This window comes from Misgurnus anguillicaudatus, chromosome 9 (assembly GCF_027580225.2).
Source record: "Misgurnus anguillicaudatus chromosome 9, ASM2758022v2, whole genome shotgun sequence".
Taxonomy (NCBI): domain Eukaryota; kingdom Metazoa; phylum Chordata; class Actinopteri; order Cypriniformes; family Cobitidae; genus Misgurnus; species Misgurnus anguillicaudatus.
Window position 1 is genome coordinate 12,161,161 of NC_073345.2, and position 18,184 is coordinate 12,179,344.

The following is an 18,184-nucleotide window of genomic DNA, read 5'->3' on the forward strand; positions in this document are numbered from 1 at the left end:
GGATTTTACATATTTTTACAGTATTTCAAGTTTACACATTAAACACTGTACGCTTTAACCTTAGGTTTAGCAGAGGTAAACATGAATCGAACGAAGCTACGTGCAGTAGGATTTCCTGTTAAAGAAAAACAATGTTGTTATCAATACCTCAAATCAGGCGAGACACAAACCTTGGCTTTCAGCATCTTGTTAAGAATAATTGCCTCTCTTTAAAACGACTTTGTTAAGAAAATAACAGATGATCTTAGAGATAACATGTCATATTTTTTGGTAATAACATAAGTAATGTGCAGTACTTGAAATGACACATTTCAAGTCAGGAAACACTACGCTCACTAAGCTCTAATGTCATCTCTAATCATATTCACTCCTAATTAAATCTCATTTGAAATCATTTGGATCCAAGCCCACCGCATTCCTTCTTGCCCCTATACACAGGATTGATGAATCGGATCTCTGTGTCCTGCAAAGCCATTACATCCCATTGAGAAACATTTATCTCTGCAGTCTGAATTACCTTCATAATGCATTTCACACTCTTAATTTCAAATCCCCGCCTTATGAGAAGGTCAGAGTCCCAAAAATGATCTGTGAGCAAGAGTAAGATCAGGAGCCGTTCTGCCCCGAGCCCCATGGAAATGGAGCGATAGTTGCGATGACAGACTGCGTACAGGAAGGACAGCCAGTTCTTGGAGCAGCACGCTTACGGAAACATGGGAAATGCCATTGGAGAGACTCAGAGGCAGCCGTGGATTCAATTTGGCCGATTTTTAAAGCTCTTCCTTGCATTTACAAAAGAAGTCATCTATAAATATAACCAAAACACCAGAGACTCGCCCTTTAATAATGTACCGTGCGCATATATTTGTCGCCGATCCCCTTTTTGTATAAAGAATATGAAGAAGTGTGTGCATGCATACACTTTGTAAAGGTTGACAGTGAGGTCACTACAGTGTTTGCCAGCAGCGGTGGTCGTAACAGCAGGTCCCAACGCAACTTTACGACCACCCTAGAAGGTTTGCATTCGCACAATGGTGAAAATATTGCCGTTTCGGAGGTGTTCGTGGAAGACGGTCATTAGCCATCTGTCCTTTTGTATACAACTGAATCGTTGACACACAAAAGCAACTTTCAGAAGCTTGAAACAAAGTCATTCATCTCTATTCATTTTTTAAATCTTTTGTGAAATAATGTCTTAATAGCTGCACGTTTGAAAAGAGCATTTGATGAACAGCTCAGCGGCATTCGATCAAACAGATGTCGGGCCCTATAATGAATGCGGAAGCCTAAGTAGCGTTCATATGCAGTGACAGACGCTGATTCTGCCGCTTGTAGTTCACGTCAACACGTACGAAAACACACAATTATGTGAGCTGAGCTGGAATGATTTTTTGCAGCGGTATTCGGGTTGGGTGCGACGTTTGTGCCAGCCCCGTTCACCAAACGTCTTAGATGCATGAAGGGAACTGACAGACTCTGTGACAGTCCGAATGCCAGGTGGTATACAAAGCAAATCTTAAATGGAGCTGTAATTATCACCAGGTGCCAAATAGGTTCAAAGAACAATCATTTGGAGAAAACAAATAACTTGTCATGCGAATAATGTTGGGGGCATCTTTTATCCAATGTAGGGTGAGGAAAATCCAATGCGACTTAGAAAGCAGTGTGCACTTATGAAATGAAAATAATTTTTTTTACGTATTTATATGCATGCCAGTCAAGCTTTTGATCATTTGACTTTTAGTAGTTGGGTTACAACTACCGGTACTAAACTTTATCATGCCTGGTTTGGGATTTTTTCATTTGTGAATAATAATCGAACAGTTGCAGTGTAAAGAAATCATTTTATATTAGCAATACTGAAGCTGGCACTTTGAGATTAAATAATTGCTATGGAAACCAGGCAGCTTATGGTTTATCTCATCCTCTGAGACTGTTGCAATATTATAGGGTTTCCAAAGGTGTCGAATGCAGAAGTGAACAGTAGAGTTTTTACCCTATTCAAGTACATTTTGCAAGTATTTGTACTTTATTGAAGTGTTTTTCTTAGGATAACTTTTAATTCACAACATTCGAATTTTTACTCCACTACATTTCATAAATACAAGCTGGTTTCTTACATTCTGTCATCATTTATGTTGTTCTAAACCTGTGTAAGGTTCAGATATTTTGATAAATGATGGTAAGCAAACGGTTGAACAGCACCACTGACTCCCATAGTAGGATAAACAAATGCTATGGAAGTGGTTGCTGTCAAATGTGTGCTCACCATCATTTATCAAATATCTTATTTTGTGTTCAACAGAATATAGAAACTCATACAGGTTTTAAAAACCTGAGAGTGAGTAAATGGGATTTTATTTATCTGTTTAAGTACATTTAGTCAGACCTTTACATTTATTACTTTAGTACATTAAAAAGGGGGTTACTTTTTAAAACTTTAAAGAAAACACCACAGTTTTTCAATATTTTACTATGTTCTTACATCAACTTAGACTAATTAATACATAATGCGTGTACTTTTAATCTTTGTAAAGCGCCTTGTGAATGTGTTAGCATTTAGCGTAGCCCCATTCATTCCTATGGCTCCAAACAGGGATGAATTTAGAAGCCACCAAACACTTCCATGTTTTCTCTATAGGAATGAATGGGGCTAGGCTAAATGCTAACACATTCAAGAAACGCTGTACAAAGATTATAAATGCATGCATTGAAAAAAGATAGGTACCCTGTATGTATTAATTCATCTAAGTTGAGGTAAGAACATAGTAAAATATTAAAAAACAGTGGTGTTTTCCTTTAAAGGTGCACTGTGTAGATTGTTAGCGGCATTTAGCGGTGAATTGCAACTAGCGGCTCAGTCCTTAGCTTACCCTCCCTTTTAAAACCATAGATATGTATTAAGGCTAGATGTCTCGCCCGTGCTGCTGGGCAGTTGAGTGGAACGTCCGCATTTGGCGGCCATCTTACCACAGGGCGCTCACTCACTCGTAGCATTGTGTTTTAATGGTGCAGGTACTTTTAAATGACCATAACTTGCTCAATTTTCTACCGATTTTCAAACGGTTTGGTTTGTTATAAATGTCAGAGATGTACCTATGGCACACTTAAAGCAACACCAAAGAGTTTTTTTTAACCTAAAATAACGTTTCCAAAAATGTTTCAGTCATTCATCCCCTCGAAACAGGGCGAACGGCACTTTCACATTCGCTTTGCAGCCCTCTATCGGCCAAAACTGCACTAAAGAAGTTTCCAACCGTCGGGTCGCGGTCCTGTAGATCGAGGGAAAACTACAAAAACTTGCTTTACGACAGACCTACAATCCAATCAGATACAGCTTTGATGGAGTAGGCTAAATTATTTACGACAGTGGTAATGGACAATTCCGCTTCCAACCTGTAGGGGGAGCAAAGAGCAAAAACTCTTTAGTGTTGCTTTAATGAATAATTTTTATGAATCATGTTAAAGCATCCAGAATTATAGCCACATTAATAACATTTGTAAGAAACCAAACCGTTTGGGGATCGGAAGAAGGTTGAGCGGGTTGTGGTCATTTGGGAGTACCTGCACCATTAAACACTACGGGTGGGCGAGCTCCCTGTGGTAAGATGGCCGCCGGGTGATGACGTTAGAGACGCCGCCGTAACACATCTAGCCTTTATACACCTAGAGAAGCTACGGTAGCCGCCACAGGACAAACATGCCATCGTCTGATTCAATGTTGTGACAAAACATGCTCCATAGAGTTGTTAGTTCGTTTGGGACTACTGTAACATGGTGGACAACATGAGGACAACTTCCATGTAATGAAACATCCGGTGTATGTAGATAAAACGTCTCATAATAAAAACAACAGTCTATCCTTTATAAATCTCTAGCAAGAGATCTGTAAACGTTACACGATGTACCTTTAAAGTACTAGATTCATAATTTATTTATGTATCAAATTAAATTTAATGTGAAATGTGGTGGTGTAAAAAGTATAATATAATGCATTATAATGTAGTGAAATAAAATCTTTCCAAAGAAAAACACAAAAAAAAATACTTCACTACTGTTCACCTCTGGACAAATGACATACAAATGATACATTGCATGATTGCATTGATTTGAATTGATGTGACAGGTTTACATAAATATGCTTTTGAAAGGTCTCCACTGAAACTTCTAACATAACACAACAAAACATACAGTCGGAGAGGAAACTGCACTCTTACAATGTTACATGTTCTTCCCACCCTTTAGTGAGGGTGGGACAGGCTGGGGACAGTATGGAGCCAGGACTGCTGTCATGTCTTCCGCTATACTCCGTGTTATCACGTCTCCTTTGTGATTCTGTCCCTTTATCCACTGGACATTGATATTTTTAATATAAACCAAAAATATCTGGTCTCAATGCAGTAACTTTATCTTGATTGTAGTACATTAAGTAGGATAAAAATAAAGTTGAAAATAAAGTTATTTCAACTCCTCACTAGTCAGGAAAGTTTAAATTAATTATAATTTCAATACCATTAAACTCAAAGATTTAAGTGCAATATATATATGTATATTTGTATTATGTATATTTATGTATAATGTATATTTAGCATATACAGTATATGTTATATAGATCTATGTCTTTGGATTCTGGCAAAGTATCAGTATCAGTTCAATTATGACGTTCTTTATGAAATAACTGAAATAAGTCTTGTTTAAATCTGTAAAAGTTATTTAAAAACAAGCATACATACATCGAGATATTTTTGCATTGGTATAGCTTTTTTACAAACGGTTGTTGTGGCTTTATATGGACTATAAAAAGATGTTTTGGGAAACCAAAAATGGTTCTTCTTTGGCATTGCTATGAGGAACATTTTTACCACCTTTATTGTTAAGAGTTTAGTCTACAAAAGTTTGGAGACACAAAGTAAACTAAAACGCATCTCATCTGTGCCCCCTCATGCATGTTCACTTTGGAGAGAATGTTTGACTGAGAATCTCTAGCTTTCACACTTTAGAGGATGTAATCAAACACAGATACTTTTAATGAGAGCCATTAGCACTAATGGGTTAGCATGGAATAAGTCTTGATGAAGCCACAGAGTCAAAAACTATTAGCTGTGATGGGCTGCGTCGATGTCCTCATGGGATTTAGGGTGATCATTAGCGTCATAGCTCTGTGTCTGTCCTTCAAAGAAATTTAGAGAGCAGACCTAAAACCATTTTACAAAGCAGTTGACATTGTTTAGATTCATAACACAACTGGTGGGGCCTGCAGCCCAAACAATGGGCCGACATCCGGATCTAAAACAACATTAGATGCAAATAATAAAATGCGACTAAACATTTAATCACATATTTAAGTGCAATTTATATAGGTTCTACGCCGTAGCCTGACGTGCACCTCTGCAAAACTGTAACAATGGATTTGATGGATTTTTAATCCCTTCTTTCATGTGTCATGTCATGCTCTCAGCCTTTTACTTTGCTTTTGGGTGACTTAATGTCACCCAAGTTTGCTTTTGCCGAAATTGTAACGATACATGTGGTGTTGATGATGATTAAAGCCAAAACTACAATGGTCTCTTTATTTTTTCTGCAGCTGTCACTTTTTCTGAAAGCTTTTTGGTGCAGAATACTATAATAGGCACATTTATATAATTGTGTTTTTCTTTTGGCACAATTGACCTTTTTTATATTCCCTTTTTAGTCTATTCAATTTGCATATTGATGGGCTCATGGAGTTTAAGGTAACATGTGTTTGACTTAAGGGTGCTTAATGATGTTTCAGATATTAAATATTAGTGTTCCTGTTCCAAGCATTGAATTAGCGGCACAAAAGGTCATAGTTTTGATCTCAGGGAACACATGTTGGGGTGAGCAGGTCACAAACCAGTGCGGGGTTAATTGTAACATATTTACATTACATATTTATACAGGGCCGAGCAATCGGTGCTTTTGGACTTTTTCTCTTACTGTCAAAAGACGATCTCCTGTGAATTTGTGAAAAGTTTTGATGTGTTTTCATTTAGATATTGAACAAAGAGTGTTTTGGAGGCATAAAAGTACATTTCTTCATCTTATGTTTTTTTTGTTCTGAGTTGAGTGTGTAAGTCACCAAATCCAACCTTATACTTTTTTTAATCACTATCTTGTTACCTAAAACATAACACCATTTTGAAATATGTCAGCTTAGTAACTGATAGCTTGGATTGAAAACATTTTCACACAGCCGGGTTAGTTGTCACACAGTGTTACAATGAAGCCTCAGGTATACGATGATAATGAAATGAAAACAATGTAAATACTATTCATCAAAATGATAACTGTTAATACAATATCAGGGGAAATTACTCACAGTTATGATTTGTTTGTCTTGATTGTGAAGCCCTTTCAAAAAATATATTTATACGCATTGATGCATAATACAAGGATGATTAGATAAAGGATCATGAATGGATGAATTTGTGGATATCTATTAAACAATATTCACTTTTAGTATAGACAGAATTTTATTGAATTATTTGTGTTTAAACTAAATTTTCTAGCAGGTGTTACAACAAACCCTCTGTTTTATTCAATTAACCCCATCTGGGGTAAGTTGCAATGTTTGCATTCCTGTCACTTTCGGTGTAATTGTACGATAACGGTAGGTCCCACAAACAAACTTACTTTACGTGTTCAGAGTTGATTGTGTAAAAAATGATTCATCTAACTTAAATATTTTTTGATTGATAGAGCCAAAAGGTGTTATTTTTTGCCCCCCCCTCACACACACACACACACACACACACACACATTACATTGCTACATGAATGACCAGACATAACAATTCTCAGCAGTTGGCCAAAATGCCTCAAAATATTTCAAGCGCTCACTTTAAATAAACTTGACATGGGTCATTGTTTACTTTGCTTTGGGAAACACCCACCCGGTCATGTCGTGCACTGTTGGTATGGTCCGGTGCGAAAAGAGGGGAATGCCTTTCCTGTGATTTCATTATGGTGACCAGTGTGAATGAGAAACAAAGCCTTCTCTCTTAAACATAGCAGATCTTTAGCTTTACTGTGGTGATGCCTGAAACTCTTTATTTATTTACCTGCGTAAGTTGCCACACTCAAGTTTAATTTGACTCTTCGTTCTAAAACCAAATCAACAGCAATGCTGATTACAAGTAAGTAAAAATCTTTATGTACACTCATTTTGATAGCTTACGGTAATATGAACATCTTAATGTTAAGTGAGTCTTAAGTGCATTAAGCCATTAGCACGGTACATTTGAACTGTTCAGGGTTTGCATGGCTTTCTAACGGAAAGGAAAGAGCAGGCATGAGTTTAATTGTGCTGAGTGAAGCTTGTGATAAAAATGTGATAAAGATTTTATCAATGAAGCAGGTGTAACATCCTAATGACTTTCGGTTGGCCTTCTGTTATAAAGAATAACATGTCATATCAAAGCATTAAAGGATGCTTAATACTTGCATGAACCAGGTTATGTTGATCTCCTTAATGAGTTTATGTGAACATTCACATGCTTGTGCTTTGGGCTGCTTGTCTACACATCTGCTGGCTATGGTGACGATGCAAAGCTTTAATGTAGTGTTTTGAAGAAAGCTAAAAACTTTTGGCTGAGAGTCTTGGCAATATTTCTACCAATTAGCACAGATCTGTAGAGAGTAACGTGATCTCTGATCATTTAAGAAGAGTAACTGGAGCTCTGATGGTTTCCAGAAACTTTATTCAACTGGCACATCTGATCTATGAAAAGGCTGTTGTTAGCAACCAGGACTATCAACAGAGTATCTGAGCATTTATCCCAATGACTTCATGCTTGTCTACCTGCCAAACTTCTCGCTGAAATCACACTGTCACCGATGAAACAATAGAGCATTTACTGTCCCCAGAGACGAACTCAGCTGTGTTGGTTTAAAGTTATGGAAAATCGGTTAATATGGCTCAAAGAATTTGGGACACATATGGAGCTTATGATGGCGATGAAGCCGGTGAATTGAATCGTAACTGCTGGATAGCTAGAAGAATGTGATTGTTGTTGAGGCATGATCAAAACAAGAAACAAAGCTAGGGATCAATTGCAATCTATTGCAGGAGTGAGTATTTTTAGTGCTGGTTTTTAAAGTCTAATAGCTTTACAAAACAGACATAAATATATCATTTATATAACTGTAAAAAAAATGAACACTTTATCTTTAAACTAAGTTATTTTAACTTGTTTTATGATGTATACATTCATATACAAGTAACATTCACTGTCAGAAACAATAGCCAAAAAAAAATTGGCCCACTGGGGCAGTACCCTTAAGGGTCCTAATATGTAGAATACCATTTAGCTACAGATATGTATACATTTGGTACCAGACCAGTATATACCTCCGGGGTACTTATGTAAACCCTTTGGTACAAGTGTGTACCTCCTAAGGTACCAATATGCACTCTTTGATACCAATGTTTACACCTGATGTATTAATATGAACTATTTGGTAATAATATGTACCTCTGATGAACTAATATGCACTCTTTGGTACCCATGTTTACCCCTGGTGTACTAATATGCACTCTTTGGTACTAATATGTACCTCTGAGGTACTAATATGCACTCTTTGGTACCAATGTTTACCACTGCTGAACTAATATGCACTCTTTGGTACCCATGTTTACCCCTGAGGTACTAATTATGCACTCTTTGGTACCAATATGCACCTCTGAGGAACTAATATGCACTCTTTGGTACCAATGTTTACCCCTGAGGAACTAATATGCACTCTTTGGTACTAATATGTACCTCGGAGGTACTAATATGCACTCTTTGGTACCAATATGTACCTCTGAGGAACTAATATGCACTATTTGGTACCAATGTTTACCCCTGAGGTACCAATATGCACTCTTTGGTACCAATGCCCCTGAGGAACTAATATGCACTCTTTGGTACTAATATGTACCTCTGAGGTACTAATATGCACTCTTTGGTACAAATATGTACCTCTGAGGAACTAATATGCACTCTTTGGTACCAATATGTACCCCTGAGGAACTAATATGCACTCTTTGGTACCAATATGTACCTCTGAGGTACTAATATGCACTCTTTGGTACCAATATGTACCTCTGAGGAACTAATATGCACTCTTTGGTACCAATATGTACCTCTGAGGAACTAATATGCACTCTTTGGTACCAATATGTACCTCAGAGGTGCTAATAGGCACTTTTTGGTGCCAGTGTGTACCTCAAAAGTAGCCTACTAATATACACTCTTTGTTATCAATGTTTACCCCTGAGGTATTAATATGAACTCTACACTCTCAGAGATAAAGGTAGTACACAAGTTGTCACTGGGACAGTACCCAAAGAGTGAATATTAGTACTTCAAATGTACATTGGCAGTTCAAAGATACATATTTGTACCTACAAATACTTGGGTACTGCCCAAGTGACAGCTTCGTACCTTTATTTTTGACAGTGTGTGGTGCCATGGTGTACCTCGGAGGTAGCCTACCAATATACACTCTTTGGTACCAATATGTACCTCAGAGGTGCTAATATGCACTTTTTGGTAACAGTGTGTACCTCGAAAGTAGCATATCAATATACACTCTTTGGTACCAACGTGTACCTCTGAGGTACTAATGTGAACTCTTTGGTACAAATGTGTACCTCTAAAGTACCAATATGCACTTTTTGGTACCAGTGTGTACCTCGGAGGTAGCCTACTAATATACACTCTTTGTTACCAATGTTTACCCCTGAGGTATTATATGAACTCTTTAGTATTAATATGTACCTCTGAGGTACTAATTTGCACTCTTTGGTACCATTTTTTACCTCCGAGTTATAAATATGAACTTGTTGGTACTTAAATGTACCGCTGAGAAACTAATATGCATTATTTGGTACTAAAATGTACCTCTGAGGTACTAATATGCACTGGTTCTTCCAATGTGTACGTCTAAGGTACTAATGTGCACTCTTCTTACTAATGTTTACCTCTGAAGTATTAATATTCACTCTTTGGTACTAATATGTACCGGTGAGGTACTAATATGCACTCTTTCGTACCAATGTGTACCCCTAAGGTATTAATATGAACTCTTTAGGTGCAAATGTGTACTTTTTGAAAGGGTACCTCCCTAGTGACAGCTAGGGACTATTTTTGTTCATTTTTTTAACTTTAAAATAATATTACATATAAGCTTGTATAAGTGGAGACTGCATAACACTTTGGCAACCATCCCATTGCCTCGCACAATCTTCTAAATCTCCTAAAGTTTTTAACTTATTCAAAAGTTAAAGGTTGCTCTGCTTGAGCACCGTCAAGACACTCAAGGTTAGATTTGTTCAAGCTGTCAGCCAAACAAAATGTTCTCCACCCCTCAGGGGTTTCATAGATGCTTTTCTCATGTCAATTGACTCTGTGAGAGCTCCTCTGAAGGTGGGTGTTTATGGCAGTTGCTGAAGCGCCAGGGGTCTCGCTGTAGCACTTTTTTAGTTAACATCAGCATGTAGCGTCTATGCCCCTGGTTTCCGTGAGGGGAAGGGAGGTATCAGCAAACCAATCAAACGCGTTTTGTATCTCTCCGAGCTTACAGTCCGTGCGGCACGTAGCGACACTTTCCAAGGCACTCCCAGACCATTTAGATGCTTGTAGGCTTCCAGAGACCTCCGGGGTAGGCGGAGGACAATCGCGCACCACATCTGTTATCAGCATCCAAACCCTAAAAGCGCGACTTCCTTTAGGGCCGTCTGAGGTATTTGGAAAAGGAAGTGCCTTTCCCTGCTCGCCTCTATTTAACAGCGGAGGGCCATGTGATACGATCACGCTTATATAATTCCCATGCTAGAGTTTTCAAATATGACTGGAACACAAAAATTCACAGAGGCGCTGGTTATTGCGTCAGCTACTGTTGAATATTTGATTAACCAAACACTTTCCACGATTCTCTCCATATACCTAGTCTTATTTTGCTTCCAAATGGATACCCGCCGTCTGAGAAAATGACAATCCACAGCATCGATTTTCACAGTCAGAAGTCAGCAGCTCAGATAAGCTGCGGCAATACAAAATGACCCGCATGTTGTCTAAATCGCACCCAGCGCTGTCCTTCTGCGTCAGAGCGAGGAGCATCAGCGTTAACTTTGTCCCTATGTTTACATATCTAAGCCATCTGTTCTGTGTAGCATAGTTGCAGCTGTCTTCCCCTGACCCCGTCGCCACCTATGGGAAAGAGAGAATCTTAGGCATTGAGGTTTTATGGATCGGCAGTCGGAGCAAAGAATGGATTTGTTTCCACCATCTGTTCCTGGCAGTATTATGTTTGGAAAGAATGTGAAAAGGTGAAAGTGAATAAGTGGCAGAGGAATAAAGAAACCAAGTGAGATTGAATTCATGTGGAGCTGCTGCCTTGCTTCTTTCGGTCCACCATGTAAAAGCCAAAGACTTTCAATTAGCAGCAAATTAGTCCGCCTCCGCCTTTAATCCACAGGAAATTAATGAAATGAGAGGATGGTTGATAAACTTAGGGCGGAATAGAATGGCTTGGTGAAAAAAATGCTCCCCTTTTAAAGTTAATTAAAAAGTAAATTAAATTAAGTGGTAATTGTTTGCTGAATTCCCCCTCCTTATGTTTGCCCCATAAAAGCTGAACAACCAGAAATGACATACTTTATATGCATTGTTTCTCTTTGTAGAGATTGAAGCAAAAGAGGCTTGTGATTGGCTTCATGCAGCTGGCTTCCCTCAGTATGCACAGTTATTCACCGGTAAATATTTATTTTTGACGTTCCTCATTGCGGTCTACAAGAAAACGATCGCAACTTTAATCGTGCATCCTAATAAGCTGCAAATATTGTTATGTTGCAATTCAATTTACTTTGTTTGCTTTCCAGATTGCTGTTTCCCAATTGACATAGACTGGGTAAAGAGCGATCATGAATTTCTGGATAAGGATGCCATTGAGTCTCTCTGCAGGTAATGCGAGTACGTGCACTGCTGACGGAGCACAAGCTGTTCTTGCTGAACGGTGTGGGGACATTCGAGAAAGATGTGTGGTGGTTTTCCTGTTTTACATCAATGTTTTTCTTTCACTTACAGGAGATTAAACACGTTAAACAAATGTGTGGAGATGAAGCTCGAGTTGAGCCGGTCTAAAAGAAGAGTGAGTATAAAAATATAAACACGACATATAAACAAAAGAAGGTCATTTTTTGGTCCCACCCATCTCCTTTACTGTGTATATAACAAATCATTTTGTGAATACAGGGAGATGACGAAGAGGAAGAAGACCCTTATGCCATCAGTCCAAAATGGTCATTCGACAGGAAGAGTAGGCGCTGGATCCGTGTGGATGATGGTGGACTTAGCAGTCCCATCCCTTGCTTCAGGAGAACAGGAAGCTGTGAGGCGTCTCTTTCTGACAGTGGCGGCGATTGCCACGAGCTCTGTTCATCTCACAGCTCTAGCAATGCAGACAGCGATGAGGGGTGCACTCCCAACAAAACCGCAGAGGACCCTGAGACGAGCCGTAGCTCATCCAGATGCTCCTCGAACTACAAGTCACAGTCTCTCAACACTTCATCCAGCAGGCCTCCATCCCCTGGTGAACATAACACTTTAAGCGGAGAAGAGTTTTTCCCAGAAAAGCCCCCGTCGAAGAAAGGGAAAAGTCTTCTCCGTAAAATGGAGAAGCTGCGATTAAGAGGGAATAACCAACAGTCACCTGCTCAAAGTGGGAAAGCCAGACTTGTCATAAGCGAGCCAATATTGCAGGAAGGCCTTTGTGAGGAAAGGCTGAAGCATCTTCAGTGTCTCGACATACCGAGAAGTCCTGCATCCTGCACACCACCTTCTGGTTCGAGCAGCAGTCCTTCTGAGTCCAGCAGTGCCGTCAGCACACCGAGTCCCGTCGCCAGGGTCCGCAGCAACTGCAAACGTCCTGGCTTGCCCACACAGGAGGTCGGGCAGGAACAAATCAACGTCAACCCCGTCTTCAAAATTCCACAAGGACACAAGCCTGGGACGTTCCCTACAGTGCTCACTCACAACAGCGCCTTCTCGCCCCTAGACGACACTTCTGTCAACTGGAGGACTGGAAGTTTTCATGGTTACCGAGGTAGACTCTGTAAAAGCAGCAGCTCCAAAGACCAGGAACAAGCTTGCAGCCCTTTGGCTACTTACGATCACCGCGCCAGTATTTATGATAACGTCCCAGATGATATGCAGATCACGGACGATGACGTGTTTTCAGCATTGGACAGTGTGATGGAACGGATATGTGGACTGCAACAGTTAGTTACCTCGTGGACGGACAAGCTGTCAGAGGATGGGGATTCAGATTTCTCCCACTCTGGTTCTCCCTCGCCCTCTTCTCTGACTGACATCCACCTTGAGATCAAAGATCCAGAAGAGACAGACGAAGTTGCCCTAGAGAAGACTTACAACAAGAGCCCAGAAGCGTTTGCACACACCTCCGAACCTACAGAGCATACAGATCGGTAAGAGACCATGTATTTTTAATGTATTTCAAGCTATGTGCTATGTTCTGTTATTCACGTATTCCTCATCTAATCAAAAGCTCAAGCACTGACAAAGGTTATTTATATAAAAGATGGTTGATTTTCTACATTACAGATCGAGTTCAAAGGCCCCACTGGTCCAGTGCACAGATGCTTTCATTGAATAACTCCGGCACAGGCATCGAGGCCAAATTAGCACCACATGTCTCCATGCTACAAAGATTGAGCCTTCTCAGGCTCACGGCTCTGATGGACAAGCACTCACCCTTCAGCAAACAAGGCTGGAACTGGTAAGAATAACGCAGTAAAAGAAAATGATGGACTTAATCTGATAAAAGTGACCTGCTGTTTTAAGAGAATCATTAATTATTTATGCCGAGATGCAAACCTTGGTGTATCTCTTGGCAGACAAACTGACAAGGTTTCAAGAGTTCAAAAGAAGAGCAAACCCTTTCACCATAGGCCATTTACATTCTTTGTAATAATGTGCTTAGGCTTTTTTATCATGACTAAAGGTTATGTGTGTATTTTATTATATTAAGATGTTTTCTGCTATCAGATATAGATATGCAGAGACAACCTGAAGTAAACCATTTGGCTGACTCCCTCGAAGAGTGTAAAAACTATGGCACTATTAAAATGCATCCCTAACAGCTTGACATACAGTAGTTTAACCAATGCCATGATTTGTGGACGTGGCTATTTGTTTATCTGGAAAATCATTATTTGTTCAATTCCATTTTGTAACATTAATGTCACAGAAATGGCACGCAAGGTTGACTTTCAAGGTTTATCTTGAATAATTATGCGACCAAGAATGTAAACACACAGGGCAGAGATGATAAGTACTGTAAAATAAAAACTCTTATCTGGTAGTTCCCGAAGGTTTATTTTAACTTTACGTTAAAGGACAGATCAGATAAATTATAGAAAATATTTGCTTCTTGTTATGCATTTTCATGGTTTATCTTTTATCTCTTTCCTTCTGTTGTCCTTAAACTTTAAGCCAAATCTAAAGACTAAACTCCCAACTGAACAATTAATAACACGTTGACATTATGCATTTGTGTAGTTAACAGGACTAAAAAACAATTGCTTAAGGCAAAGAGGAGAGGATAATTGACTTTTTGGGAGGATATATAATTAGACCATTTGTTTTAACAACCATTGAGCTAACTACAAAAGAAATAACCCTCTCAAGTCAACCTTGATCCCATGCTTGTATTTAGCAGCTTCAGTGTAAAGCCATTCGGATGATAAGTTGCACCTGTCTTGGTTTGAACCTAAAAATCTGCTCTCTTCTACAAATAACAATATGCGCCATACTGCATGTGTGCAACAGCGTGACTCTCAAATAAAAGTTTGTGCTCCTTTACAGTGTAAAAAAAGATTTGTTGGTTTAATTTAAAAAAGTAGGTACCTGGTTGCCTTAAAATTTATTACAAATATTAGTTGACTCAAAAAAAATGTTGCATCAATTAATATTAAGATGAACTCAACATTTTAAGGCAAGCAAACACACATACTGATAAAAATGTATATTGTATTGCACTATAAAGCCCTATTCGGACGGGATTAGTTTTACAGGGGGACCTCTGAGAAAATCATGCTTCTCAGAGGTCCTCTGTGTTTTTAATCCCGTCCGAATAGGCCATGTCTGTGTTTTTCTCTGACGACCTCCGTAAGAATTCCAGAGCAATTTACCTACTGTTTTTCACCGAACTCAGAGGTCCTCTGAGAAATTTAATCCCGTCCGGATGCAAATGTCTGTGTTTGCCCGCAATATCTTTTAAAAACGCGGTTCATTTCGTGTTTTGGCCAACGTGATCTGCCGTAAGGTTTTACTAATGCGCGTATATTGTATTTCCTGAGTCCCATTCATAATATGGATGTTTTTCGCATTCGGCAAAATAAAATAATTAAATCAAGACGAGCTGAATATCAAACACTGTTAAGACTGGCCACTGTAATAGCATTAACGTTATAAGAAACTCCGTTCAAAGTTGTTCAACTCCGGAATGGTAATTAATAAAGATAATAAATTGTTATTAATCATTATTTCTTCATTTCTTTGGGTTTATTATAAGCAGCCACTTACATAAAACATGTTGGCTAACGTTACGTTAGTAGGATTTGTATATTCTATTTTGATTTGTTAAAATTAAATTAATAAATTACATGTTCTGTCATAATTTTACAAAATATTAAACATTACAAACACACATATCCAGAGCACGTGCTCTTCTGCAAAGACCAAATGCATGAAACAGACACTCCCATCTCTGGAATAGCCTGCATCATTTTAATCCCGTCCGAATCGCTACATAAAATCACAGACGTCCTGGGGGACACGTTGAAACTCAAACGCTGTTTGGAAAACTAATCCCGTCCGAATAGTGCTTAAGTCACTTTGTATGAAAACGTCCGCCAAATGTATGAATGTAAATGGAAACAATCACATTCCATCACTATAAGAATATAATTAAGCTAAGGGAACAACAGATGCCACAAATGCCTTTAATTCCACAACACGGTTTTGCTTTTAAGAAAATTTGAAGAATAAAAGAGGTGCTGTAATTGGGGCTAACGCTATTAAGGAAAACTAAATTGAATGAAATTGAAAAAGTGCAATTTTTGTCAAATTAGTTGGCTGCCGAAAGCAAATTTAATTGGCTTTTAAGTTTTATCCCAATGTCCCTGATTCATATAGAAATAATGACAAGCAAGCCTCAAATTGCTGTCAGGTTATCTGCTCAACTATACAGTTCGGCAGTAAGGTCACCGTCTAATGGAAAAAAGCTTTCTGAATGTAAATCAATATAGGCTTTGCTTGACAAAATAGTTCGAAATTCATCAAGTGCCAGCATGTGTACTCAAAGATTAAAACCAGTACACCAATTCGAATTGCTTTGTTTCTTTAATACTAGATTTCACCGGCTCAACTTTACAACAAGCAAATGAAATGTGATGATGTGCACGAGGGCCACGCGTCACTGCCAATATGGTTGCAGTCATTAATGTGATCAGCTAAATATATACACTGGTTAGCAGGGAACATCATCATCTCAGATAGATCCAAGTGAGGATCTAAAAAAAAGTAATTCATTGTGCGCTTCTGTAATTACAGGACGGTACCGAAGGTCTACCGTAAAGTGAAACCTTTAGAGCACAAGAGCCGAAAAGTCTTTGGAGTCCCACTGCTTCAGAGCGTCCAGCAATCTGGAAACCCTCTGCCGCCGAGCATCTTAAGAGCTATGGAGTTCCTAAAAACTGAGTGTTTGGATCAGGTATGCCACCCAAACTCATTATTGATTTAATAGGAAAACACACTGAAGCATTTTAGTTCAATACAACAATTACAATTGCCAATACATATTTTGATTTAACCTAATAGGTCGGGCTTTTCCGAAAGTCTGGGGTCAAATCCCGCATTCAGAATTTAAGGGAAATGGTGGAGGCTGATCCCGACGGCGTGTCCTTTGAAAATCAGTCTGCCTTTGATGTGGCCGACATGGTGAAGCAATATTTCAGAGACCTCCCTGAACCAATTTTCTCCAGCAAACTGTGTGAAACCTTTCTGCACATCTACCAATGTAAGTTAAATTATGTCACGATAATTTACAGCAATTATGCAAAGAGCGCAAAGACAAGTCGTTTCAGAGATTGTACAATATAAATGTTAAAAAAATATACTAGTCAACATTTGAAGTGGATCAAAAACGTTCATCAAAGTCAAGAACGGGTATTGGTTTTAAGACAACTTTTAGGAAAGGTTTTGATCCATTTCAAATGTTGACTATAGTGCTAAACACCTTACAAAGACTGTGAACTTTATAGTACTAATTTGTGGAGCTACACCACCGTTTTTCCACATTTCTGTGTTAAGTATTATTTGGGCGGAGCTAAAACGGTGGATCGATGATGCACTGGAGCCACCGAGCATGGCCCCGTCCCTAACACAATCGCGAGCATGCATTCAGGTTGTAGCTGTAGCAAGTGGGCATGGTTTCAGTCCAGACATGCCCCCAACATTTCAGGGCAGAGAGTACTACCTGTTTTCCAAGATTTTGATAACTTATTTTGATTATTTGGTAGTGTTTTTAATCATTCAAATTTGGCTGGTTGGTTAATAACACATTTTTATGTGATGTCACAAACACATTTAATATCAGACAGCCTTTAATTGAGAATGCGTATGTTTTGTGTGTGTATATGAATATGTTGGATTGTTTAGACACGTCTTCCAAGCTATTAATCTGCATTTATTGTCTTTGATTTCCCCACAGACTTCCCCAAAGATCAACAGTTTGCAGGAGTCCAAGCAGCCATCTACCTCCTGCCTGATGAGAACAGGGAAGCCCTTCAAAGTCTCCTCCTCTTTCTCCAAGAAGTAGTGGCGTGTGTGGAGGAGAACCAGATGACCCCGACCAACATCGCCGTGTGCCTGGCGCCCTCCCTCTTCCACCTCAATTCTTTCAAAAGAGACAGAACCAGCATGAGGTTGGTCTAAGCAGCCAAACATAATCCCAATATTAAATCAGGATTAATATTCCAAAGGGGTCCCTTTTCGGATAACAAAAGTTTTAAATCCACTAAGCTCTAGACATTTCACAACCGTCCTGCTCCAAAACATAGGGATGCTATTTAGCCGTCCAGGACTGTTTTGAGAAGG

The 18,184-nt window shown here is 39.0% G+C and overlaps 1 protein-coding gene across 4 annotated transcripts in view; it reads left to right on the forward strand.

The window, feature by feature from the left end:
- Nucleotides 1–18,184, forward strand: part of LOC129424429 (rho GTPase-activating protein 7) — a 59,440-nt gene that overhangs the window by 31,634 nt on the left and 9,622 nt on the right. The window contains exons 1-9 of one of the 4 annotated variants that reach the window (XM_073871139.1): nt 6,953–7,156; nt 11,689–11,760; nt 11,887–11,968; nt 12,092–12,155; nt 12,260–13,482; nt 13,623–13,802; nt 16,640–16,799; nt 16,907–17,105; nt 17,799–18,012. In XM_073871139.1, the coding sequence (XP_073727240.1) occupies nt 7,144–7,156; nt 11,689–11,760; nt 11,887–11,968; nt 12,092–12,155; nt 12,260–13,482; nt 13,623–13,802; nt 16,640–16,799; nt 16,907–17,105; nt 17,799–18,012 (2,207 nt within the window). In that variant the 5' untranslated portion in view covers nt 6,953–7,143. Of the gene's footprint in view, nt 1–6,952; nt 7,157–11,688; nt 11,969–12,091; nt 12,156–12,259; nt 13,493–13,622; nt 13,803–16,639; nt 16,800–16,906; nt 17,106–17,798; nt 18,013–18,184 lie in introns of those variants that run through there. The other 3 variants (XM_073871138.1, XM_073871137.1, XM_073871136.1) reach the window with 3 other exon arrangements.